This window comes from Emydura macquarii, unplaced genomic scaffold (genome assembly GCF_026122565.2).
Source record: "Emydura macquarii macquarii isolate MOO-44397 ecotype Brisbane River unplaced genomic scaffold, CSIRO-AGI_Emac_v2 contig_1230, whole genome shotgun sequence".
NCBI classification, from domain to species: Eukaryota; Metazoa; Chordata; order Testudines; family Chelidae; genus Emydura; species Emydura macquarii.
Genome location: NW_027131367.1, coordinates 6,251,797 through 6,276,946, shown reverse-complemented (window position 1 = coordinate 6,276,946; position 25,150 = coordinate 6,251,797). Strand labels below are relative to the sequence as shown.

Sequence of the window (25,150 nt, the reverse complement as noted above, 5' to 3'; positions counted from 1 at the left end):
GTCTCCAGATGGACCCTTATAGTTGCTGAGCGTATTAATCAGACGTCTGATAACTCTGTGTACCTAACCTGATTTTTCTTTATGAACTAAATATAAAACTTACATTCCTCTTTGGTTACTTTGGAAAATGAGATGTTTTGACTAGAAATGTCTTTTGGATTTATTTGATTGATATATACTTTGTTAGAAAGATCTATTGACTTAAGTCTCTCTTATATTTAATTCATACATGTAAGGAAGCAGGCTATCCTGGCCTGTATTCTTCTGCAGACTGTGAATGAGCGGTCTTCCCTAAATCTGTAGCTCTTCCTCTGACCATACATATCTAAGAAATCACCTGGTGCCATTTTATCATCTCCCGTTGATCCTGAACAAAATAATAAATATAAAATATCCTGCTAAACAAACAGAAAAAAGTGCACAAGAAATTTACAATATTTCACACTTGTGTTTTTATTGTGAATAATGTATTGGAAATTGGAACTGAAGTTTAATGCTGCCTCATAAATTTTACAACCACTTCTACTTGGCCTTTGAAAAACTCTTTTAATCTTAAAAGATTTTTCCCCCTTAGTGTGTGTTTTGATCACTTTATAAAATCTTCCTTTACTTAGACCTTTTTGTATGTGAAGCATTTCTAATGACATTTTAGATTATGCTGTTTGTGTGCTAGCGCTTTTTTATTTTTTATTATTAAAGATGCAGTCTTTTTGAAGTCTTTTCCTAGGGCTCTGTTAAGCAGAAATATTAAGCAGATCTTTCGTGTATAAATCCTGTGTAAGAATGTGGAACATCCTCCTGTGTTCTGCTAGAAGAAATTTTCTATCAGTGCAGTAGTTCAAAAGTGGCTATGCTCTGACAGCAAAGACTGGCCACAATGTTCAAGTCTGTGTGCTTAAAATTAGGAGTGAAATCCTGGCTCCATTGAGTTCAGTGAGTGCTTTGCCATTGATTTAAGTAGGGCCATGATTTTAGCCTAGACACCCAAATATCAGAGACTTAATTTTCAGAGGCACTGAACACCCATATAATTTTTGTTTAGATGACTAACTGTTGATTTAGGTGCTCAGTATTTGGTACACCCAAATTTGGTATTTTTGGTGTAAGATTTCAGTATTATGCCTCTCATTCATCTGCACACCAGGAGCCTCTGGTTTTTAAACCCACTATTTTTCTTCCCATCTGACCCACGTTTTTGCCTGTGGAAGCTACATTTTTTTTAAAATCCAGGCACAGTTTGATAAGTGATGTGTAAAACTATTAGAAGTACCCAAGTCCTATTGAAACTCTATAGAAAAGTAAATGGGACTTTTGTCTGCTACGTCAGTCACTTAGGGACTTCTAAGCATTTTACTGGATGGCCGCATATCCTTCAAACAGTGACTTAACATTTGGAAATATCTTAATGTCCATTAAACCTGAGATAACACATGTATCACTTTTGATACTCTTAGTTGGTCTTTCAGTTGCCTTCGCTCATGCTCACTGATATGGATTTTTTATCTTGAGTGTAGATGCCAAGCAAAGAACTATATCCATATGAGTCCTGGCACTACCATGTTATTCCTCTAGATTTGGTCATACATCTTGACACTTCTTTCCCAAAAAGGAATGTCTAAGTAGCAAAGGAAAATAAAATACATATGGCTAGATTAAGCTTTTAGACTTGGCCACGCTTGAATATGGGGTGGTGTGTAGCTGTGCCAGCCTAAAAATAGAACCAGAAAGGCTTTGTGCTTTAGAGATGCCTCTCTGAGACATGATTCCTCTGGAGCTCCACTTTTATGCTGAGAGTGGGGTTGAAGAGGGTCTGAAGTATGTTGCATTAGCACTGTACAAGATGCAGCATACTCCTCCCCTCTTGCATCCAACCAACTCTGGTAGTCAACTTGTGGAGGCTGGAGCCATGCCTCCCTCTACTTCTAGCCCTGCTTTTTTCCTCTCCTTTTCTCTTTCCTCCAACTTGCTTGCAGGGAGGAATATCAGCGAGTCCAACCCATAAAGAGCACACCTTTTTACCTATATCAGGACCCAAGATCCAGGTAGGTCCTATGCAACTGCATAGGGGATGTGTGGTGAAGAGGTTTTATTTCATTTTACTCTCCTGTGTAGTTACATAGCATTAAGATATTTATTTTCTAGACCATAGTTAGCAGCTGGTGGGGCTACTAAGAAGACAGATGTTGCATCTGGTATCTGAGAATCTCTCTAAAGTTCCATAACTCTGTTAAGTGACTATAAAAATGACATCCTCTTACTCATTCGATCTGATCTCTGTGTATATTCAGAGTTATATCTACTTACTAGGGAAAAAAGAGAGATTTTACTACTGTTACCCCTGCAGAACCAATCCAGCTCAGGCAGTGTGAAACTGTTGCTTTTTCTGGCTTGGGCAGAAGAATTGTTAATTAAATGTTACGTGCCGGGCTATTCTGCATAGCCTTGTTTACTGTAGATTATGCATCTAGTTAAGCCTGTGCAACCACACTGAAGGATTGCACAGATGACAATGAGGATATCCTCTGAGGACAACAGGGTTGCATGGATGTAACTAAAGAGCAGCATTTGACTGTAGAATCTTTATAGCAAGAGGCAAAAAGAGCACAACTTAATTTTCAGATCTCAATATGTATTTGCCATGTTGGCAATAAATAAGCCTAATTTTACTTTTAAATTGAGCCAATACAATATTAAAATTGTGACAATAAATGTGGAACTCCATTATGACACTTTTTTATAAAGCCACTTTTCAGACTAGAACTGCACATTAAATACATGTTGTTCTGTAAAGCATGATCCATGGACATTGTTCTTTGTCAGTACTGTTAGACTGCAGCTAGTGGCCAGCAGGCAATCAAAAGTATAAGATACTCACTTATAGAAGTGGGTACTCATTCAAAGAAAATGTCTTCGTTATGTGGGGAAAACATTTAATTTTTGTAGAGGAAAATACATTGATGAGAAAACCTGGGTAACTTTTACACTTGGCAGTTTTTCTGAATTACGTGATAAATTAATAAAGAGTTTCCACTTCACATAAACTGAGTAGTAAAGAGAAAAACATTTGAGTTATGCAGGGGTAAGGATGGGCCAAATGAAGCTTTCTTATCTGTAAAAAGAGACAGTGTTTCATGGGAATAGTTTGTGTAAAATGTGTCTGTATTACTTTGTTAGCTTTTTGGTGAAGGGACCAGATCTTCTTTTGTTTTTACAGCGGTGAACATGCTGTCAGTGCTCAATAAATAAATATTAAAATTGTGAAGCTTTTCAGTGTTTGTGATACCTCTGCAATTTATTAAAATGGCCAGCAGATGGTGAACTTGTTCCAATCTATGTAATAAAGGAAAACCTATGTAAGGTGTCCTCTGTGAATAAGCAGTTTGTTTTAGTTTTGATGAATATTCTGTTATCCTACTATTGGTAATTTAATTCTTACAGGTAGAGTGTAGCAGTTTCTGAAGACATTTAAAAGAAAAGCCATTTATTTCAAAGAAACGTGCTCATGAATTGTGTATTTGAGAGCAACCAAAACTCAGGTTTGAGTAACATAACGCAAGATTGTCTCCGTTTTAAAAATCAGAGTAAAGGAGCAGTTGTTGCTGCCGTACTCGGTTATTTTTGTACTATGTATACATGTTATTTTGCTTATGGAAATAGCTGTTTTTTTGTAGGAATATACTGATCTTTTACATTTGTAAAATAAATGCAGATTGTCAGATCTTTTTTTTCGCACCAAAGTGTGATTGAGTACCGCTGGGCTTGATTGGACAAGAGAGGTCTTCTTCATTTCAGAAATCGGGAAGGTAGATTTAAATTAATGTATAGCTAGATTTGAATAGAAATCTGACCTTTCTAACTGAATTAGTAGATTTGTTTATAGAAGTCTAGATTATGCCTTAAGAAACAGTCCTGTTTGCAACACCCCTGGAGGAACCCACATGTTCTTCTACCCTGTTCTTAGTAAAATAATTTGCTACTCTCCTTTATCAGTAGCAAATTATTTCCTCTTTCCATGCCAGCCCACTGTCCTGGCTAGTATCCGGGGGGTGATGAGGTTGGAATCTAAGCTGTGGCTACTCCCCATCCACCTGCATTGGTGGGGGAGAGTGGAGAATAGCACCCTTGTCTTTACGCCCAGAATGATGAGCAGAGAAGACTGCAAAGGAACTCCTCTTATATCCTGTATGGTTGATTAAGGCTAAGCAACAGTCTCACGTAGAGGCTTTTTCCAAGTTTCTACTTATAAAACGGAGCAACACTGCTTCTTTTTTATGGTACACTTAAAAATAGCAAAGAGGTGCCTAAAATATATCTGAACACACTTTTCCAATTTTAAAATACTTGAGTAATCGTTTATGAGTCAGATTTAAAATGTATTGGTGCTACTTAATGAAACGAACATGACATCTGGTTTAAAAAAAAACCTGAAGCTTTATCTAGCCATCACATAACCTGAAAAGAAACGGCCTATATTGAGAGAGTGTAGATTTATAAACAGATACAGATTTGTCTTTTTGCAATATAAAATAAATCCTAGCAGAATAAAATTATGTTGAGGATAGGTATGTTATGAATCACTGGAGACAATCTTTGCATTTTTATATTCCTTTTGTTCTTTTTCCTCCTAGTTTTTGTTTATTCAACCCATTCACTGCATTTCCATCACTATTGTTTATCCTCACACTTTATTGATATTTACTGGTGTCAGAAAACAGGTACGCTCCAGTTGGTACATTTCAGTGCTCCCTGCTGCTTAGATGAAAACTGGGACAGTTTTCCTCATGGAAAGTTGGTTTGTGTTTCAGTTTTCATAGAAGTGACTAATTTATACTGTACTTCCAACAATAGCCTCTCTCTCCATAAACACTTAATTCATCACAGCATCTCTTGGCATAACTCACAGTAATTTTTTGCTGGGATGGAAAGAATGTAAGGTATTTAAATAGTCTGACTTGACTTTAATAGGACGTGGCTATTTGTAAGTATGCACATTGATTAAGGGGATATATTTTGTGGATTTGCACTGTACTATACATTGAAAGATATTTCTCTATGACCTCAAACTTAACATAGCCAAAACTGGGCTTATAATTCTTTCTTACAGATCCTCTTCTCTACTTCCATTCTCCATTACAATTCAGACTATAGCCATTCTGCCTGTGACCAGGGCCCATACCATGAGACTTATCTTCATTTCTCCCTTTTATTCACATATACAGGTTGTGACCCAATTCTGACTCTCTTTACTCCACAGGTTTGTTCTAAAAATACAACCTGACCTTTCTTCTCTGGTGGATGAGGTTCTCATCAATGCCTTAATCATTTCCTCACTTAAACACTGCAGTCTTGCCCTTTTCAGGACTTTCCCAACCCTGTCCAGTCAATGAGGCTGACATGAAATGAAACTGCCAGAACAGCTTTCTGGCCCATTACTTTGACCACGTTACTCTCTACTCTCATCCTTTAAATTACTGGTTTCCCATGGAGTTCTACGTTAATTTCAAACTTCTTGTCCTTGCCTTCTAGATCTTAAAGCGTTCAGACTCTGCCTGTGTCTCTGACCTGCTCTCTTGTATCTTTTCCTCTACTCTTGTGCTCTGTAGTGATGCTAGTCTCAATGCTTGTTTCTTTTACTTCCCTTACAGGTGTTCCCATACCTTATTCTGTGCCTCTAAACACATTTGGAATGCCTGCCTCAAAACTGTTCACCAAATAACTTCCTTCACTGCACTTGGGACTATTCTAAAATCTTACATCTGTTGTCTTGTCTATGAGAAATAAGAGGATGAAAGATGAGCCCTTAAAATATGCACAATCCTTGCTGTATAACCACTAATCTTGTTATTGTCACCCTTTTTTTCCCTGTTCCCTCAAGTTGTATATTCCGTATGTTTATTTATGAGCTGCCTTAGTTCTTCAGTGGGGCTAGGGCTAGCACTAGGGCCTAGAAATAGGCATACTGGCATAATTCCATTTTATGGGTTCATTCATCTTCAGTGATAGTAAGAAATCAAACACGTTTGTAAGCTCTTTGGCCTAGGGACTGTTTCTCCCTATGTGTTCATACATTACCTGGCACAGTGGGGCCCTGATCTTTATTGCAGCCTCTGGGCACTACTGCATAGGTTATTCCTTCCTGCAGTATTTAGAACTTATCCTGGAAATATAAATACTGTTTTAAAGGAGAGGTTTTTTTCTTTACATGTCTTTTTCCTAATTTCCTGTTTATATTTTTTTCTCCCAACATATAGTCCATGTATCTGATGTTATAGTGATAAGAACACTGCAGCACATTGTTCTGTAGGATTTATAGTATAATAACCCTTGACAGAGCAAAATGTATTTCAGCACCACATACAAGATCTGTAGGCACCCCTGGCATTCCCACAGCAAGAAGTCATGAGCTGTGGAAGTTGGGTTATATGCTTTTTAAAAAGGAGAGGATATTGTTACTTTAAGCTGACATCATTTGTGACATGGGCTGCATGGGAGCTCTGTGTAATAGACAATACATACATTTCTAACTTGTTTTCATAATCTGTTTAACAATTAAAAGAGAACCTAATGTTTCAGTAACGTTTAATTTTTAAACAAAGGGGTTTTTTGTTGTTTAATCCATTATTAAAATAGGATAGACATTTTGCCTACAGCCCTGTATGAAGGCTTCCCATAATGCAAGTGTCATAAATGATGATGTTTTTGGTCACAGTTATATAGCAGGTTCATACAGTGACTATGATTTAAAGATTCTAGTTTTAAATAAATTTTACTATGTTTTTAACCTTTTGAACTTACATACTGCTGGAGTGACTAAATCAGGAACATTATTCTCTTGAGTGATAGAGTTAAGTCTTCTTCTGAATTTATTTATAACTCTTGAATAATAATTAAGAAACGTGTAAGCACTACATTTTTTGTGCAAAGAAATGACTAATTATATAAGTGGATATTTCAATTCTAACTATTATGGTTCTAGCAATGTTATGGTAGAATATGAAAAAATATGGTTCAACAAATGTCAAGGGCATAATTAAAATATTTTGATTACCCAAATATCTTGTCTGGACAGAGCTACTTGATGTGTAAAATAGTTTCAGAAAAAGGACAACATTTATTGTGAGATGTTGATTGTAGTTTAAAAGTTCTATTTGTTTGTCTCTTTCTGCCTTTGCTTCATGCTGTACTGCAAGAAATGGTTGTAATGAGTAAGTATGGGTGGTGCATCTCTTCTCGGCTAATGTTGAAATAGTGTCTGACTGCTGTTAGGGGGCTTTCTATTGCTTAGTATACTGTCTTTCTATTATAAAGGTACTGGCTACCTACACCTGTTAACAATTCCTTGGTACTCTTTGCAGGAGTAATGGTAACACATTGCGATTATCAGACAAAACTTTGTGTAAAGGACATGCAAAGCCCAGTGTACCACTTCTTTTAAGCAGTCTTAAGTGTTGCACACTCCTTCTGAACCAGAGGATAGGGGAAAGAGGGAAGAATTTCACAAGTAGATTCATCTTAGGGATTCAAAGGACTTCCCAAATGTTAATTAAACTGCTGTGCAACCTTAATTCATCCCCATTGTGCACATGATTATGATACAGTTTTAACTAAATGATCACATACTATTTTTTTTCCAGAGGACCTCTGCCTCATTGAGTGCTCTGAGAACAGAATTATTGATTTCCTCATGGACTTTTCTGTGGCATTCTCCACTATATTGCACCATAAACAGTAAGGAAACTATTTTCACAATACCTCTGTGAGATGAGGCGGTATTATTTATCTCCATTTTACAGATGGGGGACTGAGGCTAAGAGATATTAAGGAAAAAAGACACCTAGAATCTGATTTGTCAAATCACATAGCATTATATAGCACTTCATCCATTCAGAGGACAGCAGCCGTTGACTTATTTTGCAGTTGTGAGTGCTCAGCATTTCTGCCAATCAGACCGCAGGGTATCAAGCTGAGCATCCCATATGTGAGGTACACACGATTAATTACCGGGTCTGAAAAGTTTGTCTTAATTGACTTGATTGGCATCAAGTAGGAACTCTGTGGCAGAAGCCAGAATAGAAGTCTGTTCTCTAGGGCAGCATTCAACTGTCTTAACCATGCGGCTGCCCTTTCTCTTCCTGCAGACCTCTGCCTTACTCACTATACCTTCCAAGATTCTATAACAAATCAGGTAGGGGTCCCACAGACAAGTCTCCTTCACTATACAACTCTGATTCAGCTCCAGAGTAGATCCATCATTCGCACTGAACAAGGCAGGGGTCCTGTGGAAAAATTAGTATATGATCATGTAATTAAAGACTATCAGAAAGCATACACAAAGGGGACTGAATTCAAGTTGCACTCTTCTTTCTCTTATGTGACATCTCCATACTGGAAGTTTGCAGCCATGGTAGCCCATTCTGTATGATTCTCTGTTAATCTCTTTGTGGATGAATAATCCTTTTGATCCACCAGGATACCAAGATCTGTCCAAGATCATTTTTTCTCCTTAGTGTTCTTTTGCCCATCAACATGCAACACTTGCTGAAACCCTAAAAATTTGCTCTACACATTGAATCTTTGTTTTCATAAGATCTCCAACTAGTATTTGCTGAGTTCCAAGAAGCTCCAATGCCATTTTGTTGCTTACTCGGTCTATCATGATATTTTCAGAATTCTTCTATAACATCATAATTCAGAGGATTGTAATTTCTTTATTATCAATATTTTGGATGTCCATGTTTCATAGCTGTAATTTAACACAGACTAAATGTAAGTTTTTTAAGAGTTGGAATTTATTCTTTACATTTATGTCCCTTCTCATCAGATATTTAGTTTAAGGCAACCTTAATTCTGGTATTGCCTAGCTTTTGGGTGCTTGACTTTGCGATCATAGTAATATTCTTTTAAAGAAATCGTTTGTATGTAATTTCCTAGGTTTTTGAAATAGCAAACTGAACAAACAGAAATTCCATCATGTGGCATCATATTAACACCCACATGGGTCATCAGCAGGGTTAGAATCTTTAGTTCTACCACGTAGACACCTCCCACTTGAGCAAAGGGAGTGACTGATAGCAGGCAGAAGAGTCCGTGCCACAAGAGCACATGCCCTTCCACAACTTGGAATAGAACCCAAGACTTCTAAGTCTCACCATTCCTTTGCTGTCAGCAAATATCTGTGAAACTCACTGACTGAATGCCCCATCCCCCACCCCAAGTGGTTGTCTAAATAGCATAAATATTCTTTAGCTAGCTATTACATTTAACATTTGGTTTGGGGAGCTGTGTACTTCCTGCTCATCAAGAAACTGAAACAAGTGTTCTTGAGGCACTGAATTACCAGCTGTTGGGTTCTGAACAGAGCTGAACTGCTAGTGTCACAAGGAGTTAAAAAATCTTGGAGAGCTAAGGGAACTCTAGCCTATCTGGTGTAAGAGACCAAAGAGCAGGGATCCAGTCAAATGATATCTTCAAAGAAGAATAACTGATTGTGTGTAATTTCCCTACCATGTTGGATGAAGTGATTTCTATGTATAGTTTTATCAAGCCCTTTGATCCTTTTGATGAAATGTTCTATAAATGGAAGATAATTGTCGTATCGCTGTGACCCTACTTGTGACATCAATTGAAAATTATCTCACCAGTAGTACAGGCTGCTTCATAGTATAGCCCTTCTATTTCTGAATATTATTCCACTGCCATAAATGTTTTAGTCATCATTAATTATGTTGAGTCTTTTCTTATTTTTCCCTTGAACTTAGGAAATTGTTGCAAAGTTATTACTTTGTCTGTTGTGTAGACCCAGCAATTTGATAGGTATCTTCAGTGATATAACAATATCAGTTTAGAGTGGGATTTTCACAAAGCACCTAGGGGAATTAGGAGCACAAGTCTAATTGAAGTTGTGTGCATGATGTTAGAATTCTAATGTTCTATATTTTAAACAATTAACTTTTTTCCATCTTTAAGCTATGGCTTCTGATGTTAAAAACACTATCCATGGACCAAAATCCTGGTATTTTTAGAAAATTCAATCTTTTTAATATCACAAAATAAAACCTTACAGTATTGGGACAGGGTAAATCTTCTTTAGGAAAGAACTGATTAAAATATACACAATTGTAAAGGATAGCATTCCAGCTTAAATAATAATTGTCATAGTACCCAAAATCCAAATGTATATAACAAGGAGAAACAAAGAAAACATGTTAAAATAACGTGGCATTACATGATGCCTTAAATATTCTGACTTTGTTTATGAAGAGAATGTGAGTCGTTCATTCATCTTTCCACTGTTTTCAAAATGCTTCAATTTAGATGCTGCAAAAACATTATTTTCCCTCTCATTCTGTTAACCAATTTATTGTTAATCTGTATAACTTCACATAGTATTTTCTCCTGTATCTATTACTTTAAAAACATTTTAAGATCGTTACTTGTCCATTGTGTACCACAAGTTGTTGGATGTGAATTCCTTACATTCTGGTTGTTACTGTTTTGTGACGACAGGGAAAGATACAAATATAATGGGAAGCTAGCATTAAGGTCACATTCTATGAGTCCACCTCACCGGTCAGATGAGGACAACCTTGTCATGCAGACGCCTGTAAGATGCTTTTACTTTTTGTAATAAAATTTGATTTTGTTTCAGTGAATTGTTTTTATGTAGCCCCATAAAATTGTCATTTCTAATTGTAAGAGTCATTATCCCTGTGTGTGAGCAGAGAAATGTAGCAAACAGCAGCGGGAAAGACTGAAGCCCACCAAAGTCTGCGCTCTGCAGTTGCAGAAAAAAATTCACATTGGTTACGACCACTTTGTCCTATGTGGATGACCCTGATTTAGTGCAGAATAAAGCTGGTCAGCTGAATTGTTCCCATTAAACAATTTGGCAAATTAACTGCTGTTGACATCATCTTGTATTTTGCAATAATAGATTAAAGAAAATGGCTGAGGCTTTTTTGGCTGCATTTAATGATAGTTGACCTTTGAAGGAGTGAATTTTGGACTGTATCAGACAACCAGCGTTATGGCTTAGCGAGAGAGACTAAACAGACTTTAGGTAGAATCTTTTATAGTCCTAAATATTTGATGGTAACATGTCAATTGCAAGCAATTTAAAAACAAAAGGTCTTGCAAGGAAATGTATATAGTTGTCAATATGTATGCTGTTTCCCTTCATAAATGTGATATCTTTAGACTATAGGTGGTATAATATTCTAAATACAACTGACATGTTTTTCAGTTTAGTAGAGGTGCTAGACACTAAAAAAAAATTGTCTTATTGACAAGTATTTGCTTTATTTGAAGCAAAATAAGTATTTAAGAAGAAATACCATATTGGTCATTTGACTGCCTGGAACAAATAGCATGTTATTGTCTATGATGTGCAGATGTTCTAAAATAATTCAGACCCAGGTAGAAGAATAGGGAATTTACTTAAGAGTAAAGAACTGCCTCAATTGTGTGTTCATTCCTTGAATTAACAGCTCATTTCTCTACATGGTCTTGATGTTTGAATGAGAACACATTTTCAAACAAAGAGAAGCTTGCATGCCATCTTAAAAACTCCTACTTAACAAAACCTAATGAGACAAAATAATTCATGCTTCCGTGCATTATTTTTCTAATTACTTCAATGTACTACAGTTAAACTTATATTGTAGAACTGAAATAGAAGCAATTATTCCAGACTTTTCTATATCCTTTTAATGTAGCTACAGTGTTATACTACAGTGAAACCTATTGTGAAAGACATTTGTAGCCTAAAGCAACAGTAATCACCAGTCATTGCTCAGTGTTGGAAACTGCTTTTCTAGTCTGGAGCTGGTTTGCTGCTCCTCCTGGCTCTGGTACTGGCTGTTCTGCCCAGTATCACTACTCCCTTCTGTGTTACGGTTCTCTATCTTCAGCCTCCCTCTCCTTTGTGGCTGTTCAGCGTGCTTGTTTCCCATCAAAATTAGTACCACCCAGCTCTGTTTTGGGGTACTGCTTGGCATTGCTCAGTTCATTGCAGAAAGGAGGATTTTAGTCTGACCTTGTAAATTCACTCCCTGTGAAGGTCACCCATAGGCAGGCTGGAAAAAATGTTGATGTCCTGAAATTTATTTCTGTTCCACCTTGAAATGAAACTGAGACCTTTTGAAATTTTTCAAGAAAAAGTGAGAGAGAAATCCACTCACCCCACCACAGCCAATGTCCCAGTTATTGGGGCATTCACCTGGGATGTGGAAGATTCAGGTTCAAGTCACTGTTCTGAATCAGGCAGAGTAGGGGCTTGAACCTGTGTGTCTCAGGTGAGTGCCCTAACTACCAGGCTATTAGATACTCTGGGGTGGGTATTTCTATCCCTGATGTTGATTAGAAATTCCATTCTGGACCTGAGAAAATATCTCAACAAAAGTTTAGTGAAACAGATATGTTTCCATGAAAAGTTTCAATTTTGACAGAAAATGCTAATTTGACAGAAAAATGTTTTTTTGGAAAATTCCCAGCCAGCTTTAGTCACCACTCTGGAAACATATTTGGGGGTGGTATTTCCACTTCTATATTACAGTTATCTTAGTTGTTTTGTTACATTTTGAGGATATGGAACCTTCAACTGAGATAAGAAGGAAAGAGATGGGGAGAGCGGTAGCAGCATTGGGCTCAAATTATCTAGCAACAGATAGGTAGTGGAGTTACCTGAATTGAAGCCAAGAGGAGTAGCAGCCCAATTCCAGACTGATGGTTTCTCGGGGGGGGGGAAGAAATGAATTTTCAAGGAGGACCAAAATGCTTCTTTCTTTTGTTTTTTTGATATTGGACTGTACTTTTTTCCTTTGAGGGCAGTATAGTCCAACTGAAAGCTTCTTGAAATTATGTATCGGTCTGCTCTTCTAATATTTCCTTTGACGTTTTCATATTCCAGGAAGATCAACACAAAAAACCCATTTCTTTGGACGACAGTGACCTTGAAGCTCGTCTCAATAGTTGGAATCTTGGGGTAAAATAAACTATTTATTTATTATTGGCTTCACAGGAAAGCTTCTTAGTAATTTAGTCTCAGTCTCTGAAATAGTCAACAATATCTTGTGTAGGACTCATTTTCCTTTTAGAGATGGAAACCAGTTGGAGAAGGAATCCTGACACTTTGAAAGATAAATCATGAATAAGTGTCATTTTGAGAAGAAATTGTTAAAAACACCTCTCTATATTATGTTTTTTTTTAAGGGATGTTGGCATAGGCTCAGCTCCTCTACACTGGTGTAAATCCAATGATTTGTGTAAATTCCTTATGGAGCAGCGTGCAGTATTGAGGCCTATATTTCCGTATAGTCGTGGCTTCCTAATATTTGTAAATACTTTACTTTTGTTACAGTGTTGACTGATGACAGACTGCTTTAGCTTGTCAGATTCATCATCTTTCATCACGTAAATTAAATGTATGAAAGAGAATACCTCATTCTGAAAATGAGGTCAGAGGGAGTTCTCTTCCCACCAAATTCCACAGACAACCTCAGAATATGTATTTATTGGATGTTGGCAGTAATGGATGATAGGGCTCTCTCGGTGCTTTATTTCCACTTCTACCATTAGGAGGACTTTAATGAGGCTTAAAACATTTAGACAGGACATTAACATTTTTTAAAATTCCAGCCTGTATATTTTCAGTCTGTCATCTCTCCTTAGGGCACAGACATATTTTTAATATTTTTTTAAATGTCCTGTATGTTTTTGGCATTGCATTACTACGAGACAAATACAGATAGACAATTAATGTATTTCTTATAAATAAGATGAAAGGAGTTGCTTGATAAAATCAGTTCAATACTGTATTAAATATATTCTGTATTTTTTCATACATTTGTGTTTGCATACAGATTTAGCATGTCAGGTTTGATCTTTTTCCGTTAAACTTGAGCAATTAATTCAAGTTTTCTTGACTTGAACAAGTTTAGATTTCACTTTGATTTAGGATACCTACCATAATGAGATTTTTCTCTTCATTCCTTCAGTTACACTCCGCACTACTTCATCACTCATCTTTATGGTACTTAGCACCAGGGATTTGATAAAGTTCCTACTCTTTATAGCAATATTCTCCCATGATATTCTGTCTAACTCTTCTCCAATTTGATTAGGATTATGGCTCTAGTGGATCTGGAATCATCCAGTTTTCATCCACTTGAATAGAAGTTTTTTTCTCACCCTTTCCTTTTTTCTTCAGTTTTCCCACTTCTTATTTACTTCTATGGAGCCAGATTCTTAGAAGCTTGTTCATGTACTTATTGGAAAGAAGTATAATTAATGTATAGGGGTTTTGCCTGAGTAAGGATGTGAGGATTGGGTTCAGGGTTCTGGAATAGCAGGACACGTCTCAGTTAAGATTGAAGCTTTTTGGTATAAACCCGTGACTATACCAAAAAGGAGTCAATCCGCCTGAAATTTCCTATGTTGTATCTAATCCCAGAGTTGAGTTTCCTAGGGAGTTTGGAAAAAAATTGGGAAAGGAATGTTACAGTTACAGTGTTTCAAGAATTTTGCTGTTACTCTGTTTTTGAAAAGTTTTCTAATAGTTTTTTGGCTTATACCTTCAAAATTGCTATAAATGTGTTTGTTGTTGGCCTTGCTGAGAGTGCCATTTGCAGTTGAGGAGTTTGGGATTATTTAAGGAACAACAAAGATGTAAGAAAAGTTTGGGTGTGTACAGTGCAACATTTAAAAAATATATAAAAATTCAAAAGTTTCTTATTTAAAATGTACCTTCCACTAACTCTAGGCTTTGCTACAGCAACAACTCTAGGCTGAGCAAGCAGTGTGGGAATGACTGGGTAGGTGATGGAGGAGGGAGTTAATGGAGAGGGAGTCGGACAGTATTGAATGTATGGAGATAGGAAGAAGAAGAGCACGGAGGGCTAGGGAATAGAAAAAAGGCGTGGAAGGAGAATGGGGGGAGAGAACACTGAACTGCAAGTGACTGGCGGAGGTATAGGCAGTATGCTTCCTATTTAAGAGATCCATTTCCAATATTACTATAACATCAGAGCATTACTCATGTAAAAAATTTAGGTCACAATGTTCAAAAGTTACTTGTGATTTTAGGTGTCTGTTCTTGGCTGCCCAACTTGACACTTTAAAAGAGCCGGATTTTCAAAAAGTATCAACCACCCACCTTCTGAAAATCCAGACCCCTTTAAGGTATCTCAACTGGGAACTGAAAAATGGAGACACTCCAAACTGCTACTTGCTTTTGAAAATCTTGGCCTACATGTTAATTGCTACACAGTTTAGTTAAATAAAAACTTAGACTCGACACACAGTTATGTAAATCTGCCGCACCATATAATCAACACATATCATATCACTAAACAGGTCAGTTATTCATAAAAATATTCCTGTACTACACCAACAAAATCATGCTATGAGTAAACTTACAGAGCTCTGAACAATTAATGTATTCTGAGAGTATATTCCTTTGAAAATCTTCCTGCGTGGTTAAGAAACAATAAACTCGATAGTATACCTCACACATTTCCATTACAAAACAGGAAACATTAAAGTTGAGAGGCTATATAAATATGATGTGGTGAAAGTAAATATTGAAGGATTATACTGCATTGACGTACTGAGTGTTCATTTAACATTTTATTCCTTGATGTAAATCTATAACTTTTTGGTGGGGTCAGGGAGAAAGGAGGTGAAGACATGAGCTGGATTCAGCTGAAACACATTTTCAACCTGAACACTGTTAAAAAAATGTTATTTATTTTGGTTAAGAGAGAAGATAACATTTTTCAAGTCTGTTTGGTCAAATGTCCGAATGTTGCTTATTTTTCTTGTGCTATGTCTAGCACAGATGGACATAACAGTATTTTAAAAACTTGGCTATACCCACCTAGTGTTTTGCATTCATGATATGATTCTCTTCAGTAAAAATGTAAGTGATAATAGAGAAGTTGTGGTTTTTTGCCCCGTGTTCACGATGTCTCTCTTGCTTTGGTTCCTGTTGACATTCTAAATGCAAATTGCACACTTGCTTTTCTTCTTCCCAGGAGAGGAAAAACTTGACCTTGAGCCAGTTCAGTAGCTGTCGGCCCACTTGTTCCAAATCTAAAGGGGAGATCAGTGAAAGGAGGATCCTAGATGTGCTTTCTTGACCCTGAGATCAACTCAACTTTTATACACCAATAAAAGAACAATTTCTACTATTTTAAGACCTCTCTGAAAAACACATTTTTAAAAGATTTTAAATTATGTACTGTGAAATTACCTGAACACTAAACTTCCAAACAGCCTTTTCAGTAGTAGTCTATGCCATACATGAAATTCCTTGCAAGGGACAATAACAAGAACTTAACAGTCATTTGCAGATTATAGAGATGTGCATTATATGAATATCTAGATAGATTAGATTAGAACAACAGACAGTTTTAAGCGTTTGAATAGTTGGGGCACTTCAGTTTCTGGATGGTTAGCAAGTTATAATCTTACTGGTATTAACTAGGGACAGAATATAGTTTCAAAACATTTTTTATCTCTAGGCTCTACTGTAAATTAAAAATTAAATACTCCCTGCACATAAACCTGTAGGAATATAATCTAATAATCTTTTCATTGTGGTGGGGAGCTGGAAATTCTTTTTCACTAAGGGACTGATCATCTTTTGGAGAGTACATTTTAAAATACTAAAGATAAAATGTTTCCTTGAAAGTTTTTATGTTTAATTTGATGTGCTAGTTGATCTCTTATTGCAGATTCAGTTATAATACCCACAATAAGATTGGTACCAAAGCAAAGGAATTCTGACTTAAAAAGGAATATTATTGATCTAGGACTTATCGAAAGGAAGTAATAGTGGCAGTTACTGTATAGACAAGTTTACGCTTATATTAAATACATTTATCATTCAGGGCTGTTAGGACGATTATTTGTAAAATGCTTAAAATGTAAAGTGTGTAGAAGTGCTAAATATTATAATATGTATTTCAGAAACGATCTTTAAAGACTTCTTATTTCATGGGGTTTCATACAGGCTTTCTAACATTAGTCCTGGCCACGAGTCAAGGTTGCTTTATGGCACTTCAATACCAAAGCAGATTTAAATGGCTCTCATGAGGTGGCAGTCATGAAGCATAATGGACACTAGTGTACTCTTCAATGTCTAGTGGGAGGAAAGCAAGAAATCATTGGGCTTCCCAGAGCAGGCAATGTGTTTTGGCTTGCAACTATAGCTTGAGTAGAAGAATGAGATTGCTGGAAGCTTTCCAAAACAACAATAACTTTTGCTTTAATGTACATAGCGTATTTCCTATTCTAAATCCTCCTTCACCTTGAATTACCTTGGCAGAAAATATTTCCAAATGTTTTATGAAATACATTTCCCTATGCTCGATGTTTCTTTTAGACAAGTTTGACTACTACTTTTCCTTGTCAGTTCAACTTACTAATAGAATAATTGCAAGTCATCTGTGTATAAAGGCTACTACTCAGGCCAGCATGCTTGTTTAGTGCATTATACTGAGAGATTTGAGATCTGATCCTGAGCATGTTCCCTTTTCCACATGCTAGGAGATCTCCAAAAGTAGCATGCTTAGCTCTTGGGAGGATTAAAATGAAAAGCTTCCTATTCCACTGCTGCCGTCTCTGTGCCATGTAGGCACCAACAGGAAAAATCTTACAATATGTTCTGAATCTAACTACACTTGGGCTCTGCCAAACCACCTGAAGGAACAGGTTCCAGAGGTGTTAGAAAGCACCCTGCTGCCAGCCACAAAGAGCTTAACTAAGCCCTGGTCTACACTTACCTGGAGATTCGGCAGCAGTCGACGGGAGTTACTCAGACTATGCAGAGTAGCTTGCATAACTCACGTCAACTGCTGTGCTTCCCTTCTGCGCACTGTCGACACTGCGCTGTGCCTGTTCCCGTCAATGCAGCGCTACGCTACATGAGGGGGTGGTTTACCAGCGTCGGCTTCCTGATCGATTGAGCGGGTCTACACTGATCGCTCAGTCGATCCAGAAAGATTTTGCTTTGCATAACTCCCGTTGACTGCTGCCGAATCGCCGAGGTAAGTGTAGACCAAGCCTCAGAATCATTGACAGTATAAGGAAAGTATCCTAATCTCTGTTTTATAATTTCCCAGTATATCTAAAAATAGGAACAATAAATAAAGGCCTGATCTTGAGTGCTGAGTGCCTGTAAATAACTGTTGCTGGCTATTAAGAATTCAGACTACCAGTTTAGACTTACCTGGATTTCGACTGTTAATAATACAGTTTTAGCAGATTTGTCTTTTTATATGTTTTTGTGTCTAGTTATGCATGAAGAATACAGAATTTAGAATGTCTTTGCAATTGTACATTTATAAGGTCAGATGTAGAATTTAACACTGCTTCCAAATATTTTATTTTTAGAGTGTGCTTATGTCTTTTTATTGCAGAACATTGCTTCTTATCAGAACTATCATGAAATACTTTGGTTAGGGAAGTTGGTGTTTATGATTTCTGAACCAAATGGAGAGGTTAATACTTAACAAGTGTTATGATATGAAAGCTTCAAAGTATATGTGTAATATCAATAATGTCTTCCTCTACAAGAAAAATATTTAAACATCTATTGTATCAAAAAGTGTCACATAGCTTAGCTTAACCATTTTGCTGCTTCTTGCTAGTAATGCTATTGCCCCATTTGACTTAGAGCATATTTGAATATATCCCTATCAAATATTGTTTTATTTTAGCTATTTAGATTTTAGTCATGTTTGGATACATTTGAAAAGAAGTAAGCTTTTGATCTTGATAAATTTTGCCTTTCATAAATAGAACACTAATATAAGATGACTTTTAAATATATTATAATAGTCTCTTTCATAGCCCTTATTGAGTTTTATCTAAATTAACATGGGACTGTCCTTGATTAAGTTTTGCTGCCTTGAAGTTGAATTAGTAATGCAGACGAAAAAATCTACTGTATTGCTGTTTTGAAGGAAAAGGTTTTCCTTCTGTAAGTTTAGTTGAGCTCAACTTGTCAGTTAGGTTGCACCTACTTTGAACCCATTTTGTCATTTGTAACTTATTTTAGAATTCGTTAAAAATCTTTTTTGGACTAACTTAATTGTTTTATATTTGAAATAATTGTAAATATAATTAATATTTTACTATGTATATGAATACAATAGCAATTACGTTAGTCGCTTAATTATAATTTTCTTGTGAAATTTATGCTAAAATGTTAGTGCATTGAATCTTTCAGAAAAGCCATTTAAAATGAAATGGTCTTGCTGCTTTACAGCATACAGTGCATGTGTAAAACCACATTATAAAGTGCCTGATCAGTCTGATCAGTAAAATGAAGTCCTCTGATAGGAGAACCAGCCATTCAAGTCTGTTGTAATAGCTGGTCTATTGTTTATTAATTTCTTTACATCAATACATTTTATGTTTCTTCCTATTTTCAAAGATCTGGGCCAAGATTTAAAAAAATAATTTGATTGTCCCTGATTTTGAGTGCCCAAATGGAGATGTCTGAAAGTGTCTTTTATTTTCAGAAGTGCGCTTTCTGAAAATTATACCCCTTTTTAAGGGGTATGAAATTGGGCTCTCAAACTCAATTTTAAAAATCTAAAACTTGATCCCCAATCTCTTGCTTTTCATCTGGGCAGGACTGTCGAAATAATGGACCAAAGTCAGGCCTGCTGTATGTGGACACAATTTCCATTCAAGTCCCTTGCACTTGCACCCTCTTGTAGGAAGGGGTAATTTGGGCTGAATGTGTTCAGCCCCTGGAGTTTGGGGGCAAGGGCACTGTATTTTTTCTCTAGAGACCTTTGTGGCTGAGAGAAAGGGACAGCACTGACTGGCTTAAAAAGGAGATCTATCCAGTCTTTGTCCAGAAGGAATGTAGCTGTCACACAAGGTTAAAGTAGATAAAATTATGGTGAATTCTTGGGAGGCTTCAGCAACAGTGCAATGTATGTCTGAAGTTTCTTGCGTACTGGACTCAGATCTTCCTTCTTTTCTCTCTATTCCAGTTAACTCAACTATTTCTGTACAAGGGAGCTAATGCGTAGGATCTCCTGGGAGGCTAATATGAGGGGGAAAGGAGTCCAAGAGAGCGGGCTGTATTTTAAATAAACCTTATTGAGGGCACAGGAACAAACCATCCCAATGTGCAGAAAGAATAGCAAATATGGCAAGCGACCAGCTTGACTTAACAAAGAAGTCTTTAGTGAGTTTAAATACAAAAAGGAAGCTTACAAGAAGTGGAAGCTTGGTCAGATGACTAGGGAGGAGTATAAAAATACTGCTTGAGCATGCATGAGTGAAATCAGAAAGGCCAAAGTACAACTGGAGTTGCAGCTAGCAAGGGAAGTGAAGGGTAACAAGAAGGATATCCACAGGTATGTTAGTAACAAGAAGAAGGTCAGGGAAAGTGTGGGCCCCTTACAGAATGGGTGAAGCAACCTAGTGACAGATGGAAAAAGGTGAAGATGGAGAACCTACTGGAAAAAGCTGAAGTACTCAATCCTTTTTTTGCCTCTGTCTTCACAGAGAAGGTCAGCTCCCAGACTACTGCACTGGGCAGCACAGAATGGGGAGGAGGTGAGTAGCCCTCAGAGCTGAAAGAATAGGTTCAGGACTATTTAAAAAGGCTGGACATGCACAAGTCCATGGGGCCAGATGCAATGCATCTGAGGGTGCTGAGGGAGTTGGCTAATGTGATTGCAGAGCCATTGGCTGTTATCTTTGAAAACTCATAGCAATTGGGGGAGGTCCCAGATGACTGGAAAAAAGCAAATATAGTGCTCATCTTCAAAACAGGGAAGGAGGAGGATCCGGGGAATTACAGACCGGTCAGCCTCACCTCAGTCCCTGGAAAAATCATGGAGCAGATCCTCAAGGAATCCATTTTGAGGCACTTGGCAGAGAGGAAGGTGATCAGGAACAGTCAGAATAGATTCACAAAGGGCAAGTCATGTTTTACCAACCTGATTGCCTTCTATGATGAGATGACTGACTCTGTGGATGTGGGAAAAGAGGTGAACGTGATATACCTTGACTTTAGCAAAGTTTTGATACGGTCTCCGATAGTATTCTTCTCAGCAAGTTAAAGAAGTATGGGTTGGATGAATGGACTATAAGATGGATAGAAAGTTGGCTAGATCATCGGGCTCAACAGGTAGTGATCAATGGCTCAATGTCTAATTGGCAGCCAGTAACAAGCGGAGTGTCCCGGGCTCAGTGCTGGGGCTGGTTTTGTTCAACATCTTCATTAATGATCTGGATGATGGGGTGAATTGCACCCTCAGCAAGTTTGCAGATGACACTAAGATGGGGGGAATGGTAGATACTGCTGGAGGGCAGGGATAGGATACAGAGTGACCTAGACAAATTAGAGGATTGGCCCAAAAGAAATCTGATGGGGTTTAACAAGGAGAAATGCAGAGTCCTGCACTTAAGATGGAAATATCCCATGCACTGCTACGGAGTGGGGACCAACTGGCTAGCCAGCAGTTCTGTAGCAAAAGACCTAGGGGTTACAGTGGACAAAAAGCTGGATATAAGTCAACAGTGTGCCCTTATTGTGTGCCACAGGATTATGAGGAAAGGCCTAGGGAATTAGGCTTGTTTAGTTTGCAGAAGAGAAGAATGAAGGCGGATTTGAAAACAGCTTTTAATTACCTGAAAGGGGGTTCCAGGGAGGATGAAACTAGGCTGTTCTCAGTAGTAATAGATGACAGAACTAGGAACAATGGTCTCAAGTTGCAGTGGGGGAAGTCTAGGTTGGATATTAGGAAAACGTTTTTCACTAGGGGTGTGGTGAAGCACTAGAATGGGTTACCTAGGGAGGTGGTGAAATCTCCATCCGTTGAGGTTTTTAAGGTGCGGCTTGACAAAGCCCTGGCTGGGATGATTTAGTTGGGGTTGGACTAGATGACCTCCTGAGGTCCCTTCCAACCCTAATCTTCTATGATTCTATAAGCCATGTGATTTTTTTTTGTTTGGTTTTCTTAGTTTCTCTCTGTTGCTTACTGTAAACATACCTTCTGTATATATTGTAGTGTTGGAGGGTTAGCACCACGGTAAAAACTTTCCTACAGTGAACTCCAAGTGGTGGTTTGACTTCAGAAATAAATTCAGCTTCTACGCTGAGAGTCTTCAAGTCTTTTAATGTCCTTCCTCCAAGACTGCAGCTGCAATCTTACATATACTTCACTACAAATTATAATGTTAGATAAGAATGTCCATACTTAAATTTCCTGAAACTACTCAGCATTTGTTTCTGTAGCAAACATGCTGGCTGACTGGGTTTGTTAGATAAAAGTATGAATTTAGGTCACAGTTCAGTTTATTTGTTTACCATTTCAAAATCTTAAGTGTTCTTAACTCTTTCATGTGTGTTTTTCCATCCTTGTTTTGAAAACCAAACATGTTTTCTATTTGAAGAAGCGTAGGGAAATGTGCAGCAAGCCTGTTGATCCAAATGTTTTTTCCTAAATCTTAAAAGATACCTTTCAACTCTAGCATTGAACTGCAATAAGTCATGTATTATTTTAGTTTTCAAAGTATTCCTTAATAAGTGGCTTCCACACAACAAAATACGATGCAGGGAAGGAGTGGGAAGATGGAATATTGATATGTAGCCATTTCTGTGATATTTGCTGCTTAAAAGGGATAGGGAGCCTGGTTATAATTTTACAGATTTAGCGGTTAGATTGAGCCTTACGCTACACTTTGTGTGAGGAATGGTGTGCAGCTGTGCCTCTCCAGGAGGAGCCCTGTGGAAGAATCTGACACTCAAAATCACACTTCCTTTTCTGCTCCCGCCTTGCTTTTGGAGAGAGAAGTCTCCTAAGTGCAATTTAGTTCCTCCACCATGCCAGATCCACTCTGTTGGCAGATCATTAGTGGGTTGGAGCCTTGATTTCATCCACTTCCTTCCCCTCCCTCCCTACCGTCTTAAAGTTGGGGGAGGTGAGGGAGTACTGGGTCTACATGCTTGCTGTAACGCAGTATGTACTTATGCTTTCTTCACCTTACTGTCCTGCATGACCATGAAGAGTGGTGTAATATTCCAGGCATTAAATAGAAATAGAGCATAACCCAAATTTAAATACTTACTTTATTTTGGTTTTTTACACAACAATATCTTGCAATAGGAAGTAAAAAAAATAAAATAAAATATAGTAACCATTTATATACATGGCATTATACAAATATCTAGCAAAAATATTGAGTCATGTCAGCTGGTTTTATGTGGGTTTATTTGCAGCTGTGGTTCTGTGCTTTGTCATATTGATGATTTAAAGTATCTTATTTGGTTTCATGAGTAAGGATTCACAGCACAGCTGATACACTGTTAGTGTCTCTCACGTTTTGACATCAGCATCCAGTTTAGAACAATATTCAGTAATGAGAATTTTTGTTTGTATAAGGTAATTGGGGCCTGATTTAGTGGAATCAGTCAGTGGAAGCCTTTTCATTATGTTTAGGGGCTTTGGTTCAGGCCCACTGGTAACATGTCATTGATATATTAAGAGGTGTAGAAAAACATTTTAGTAAATGGATGAAACATGCCATGGAAAGTTGACCAATTTTAACATGTATTTGTTTATAGAAGTATACAAAGTAATTTCAAGACCTAGTGAAATTCAGAGCATATCTTTTTATAAAGGTTATGGACTGTAGTGTGATAGCCCAAAACAAGGCAAAATGGATTATCTTTATATCAGCTGAACAAACAGCCCTTTTGAATCAGGTGTGTTTTGGGTTAACATTTCTTCTATAGCATGTGTTGGTAGCTTTAAATTATAGGTATTGGTGGATAGAGAGCTGAAATTGTCACGATCGATACAGTTGAAATTTGGCTGTTTGACTGAATTGTTCTTTCTTGCTGATGTGCTGATGTTTCTGCCCTGCCCCACAGCTCCACTAATTTTCAAAAAAGGGATAGTTTCCAGAGTTTTTTTCTCTTTGTTCAGAGTGTTTTTTAAAGGGGATCCTCTGTAGCTTTTCCACCATCATACTGTTGGCTTATGAGGGTTCAAGTGCTGTAAGGTGACCATGCCAATCTTCATAAAACAAAACATAATCTGTTGCCTGTATAATTGTTTGACTAACTAATGGGCAGAATAGAAGAATCCAAAACCTTTTTTACAAGAAATGTTTGAAAAATCAATTTGTACTAAGAAATGGCATTTGCAAATGAGAGTTCAACTGTAGGTCAAATAAAGATTTATTTTATTATGACGTTTACTTGTTTCGTACCCAAAAAACGTTGTCATGTGATTTACTATTCTACACATTGCAAATCTTCAACATCATACGTATGTATTTTGATTTTGTCTTTGACCTCTTACTTATTATTTTTAAATTTGCATGTTTCGCACAAATACACTTTTTCTTTCTTTCTTTCTTTCTTTTTTTTTTTTTTGGACACTCTTCATTGTGATTTTCCTCCTTTAATGTGGTATAATTTTGGGAACAAGAAGTTTTGCAGAAGACTAGCATGAAAGGAATGAATGTTGAGACATTAAATGTTTACAGATCAGTTTAAGTAGATGTAATCCACAACAAGTAGCAAAGTGGGAACTTTTAACTTCAAAGCACATCTGGCTGCTGTTACAAAATCAGAAAATGTAAGACTTAGGCCATAGAACGTATTAGAGTTAGGCCATAGAACGTATTAGAGCCACATTTGCACCCCTACCATCCCATTTTATAAACAACTAGCATATACCTTATTTATTTATAGTGGTGCTGAAATAAAGCAAGGCCAAAAATTATTGCATTTTATGCGCAAATTATGTAAATTATGTAAATATTTACCATGTTATAAACAGTTTTTATCTTTAAAAAGCTAAGAAAAATTGTATACAAATTTATGTGAAAGGTGCAGGACATTTAAAAAGCATTTTTATCTTTGAAGCCTGGTCCTGCATTCCTAGTTTCCTCATAACTCTCTTTGAAGTTAATGGAAGTTTAGAGTATGCAGGTTCGGCCCCAAGAAAATAGCTATGAGGCCAAAGAGTGCCTTATCCTATGGAATCTATGGAGGGCTCTCTGCTCAATCTTAGATCCGTGCTGGTGTGTAGAATTTGCAGGGTGAGGTTAGGGATAGGAACACGATACTGATAGTGAACTATGTGTACAAAGTCTGTCTTTGGAGCTG

At 37.2% G+C, this 25,150-nt stretch overlaps 1 protein-coding gene across 6 annotated transcripts in view; it reads left to right on the top strand.

Moving 5' to 3' along the window:
* CEP112 (centrosomal protein 112) overlaps positions 1-25,150 on the top strand; it is a 284,681-nt gene that overhangs the window by 9,350 nt on the left and 250,181 nt on the right. For all 6 annotated transcript variants that reach the window (XR_010919549.1, XM_067547323.1, XM_067547324.1 and 3 more), the window contains exons 5-6: positions 10,507-10,603; positions 12,908-12,982. Coding sequence is in view for 5 of the 6 variants with exons in the window: in XM_067547323.1 (XP_067403424.1) it covers positions 10,507-10,603; positions 12,908-12,982 (172 nt within the window). In the remaining variant the exon portion in view is untranslated. The remainder of the gene's footprint in view (positions 1-10,506; positions 10,604-12,907; positions 12,983-25,150) is intronic.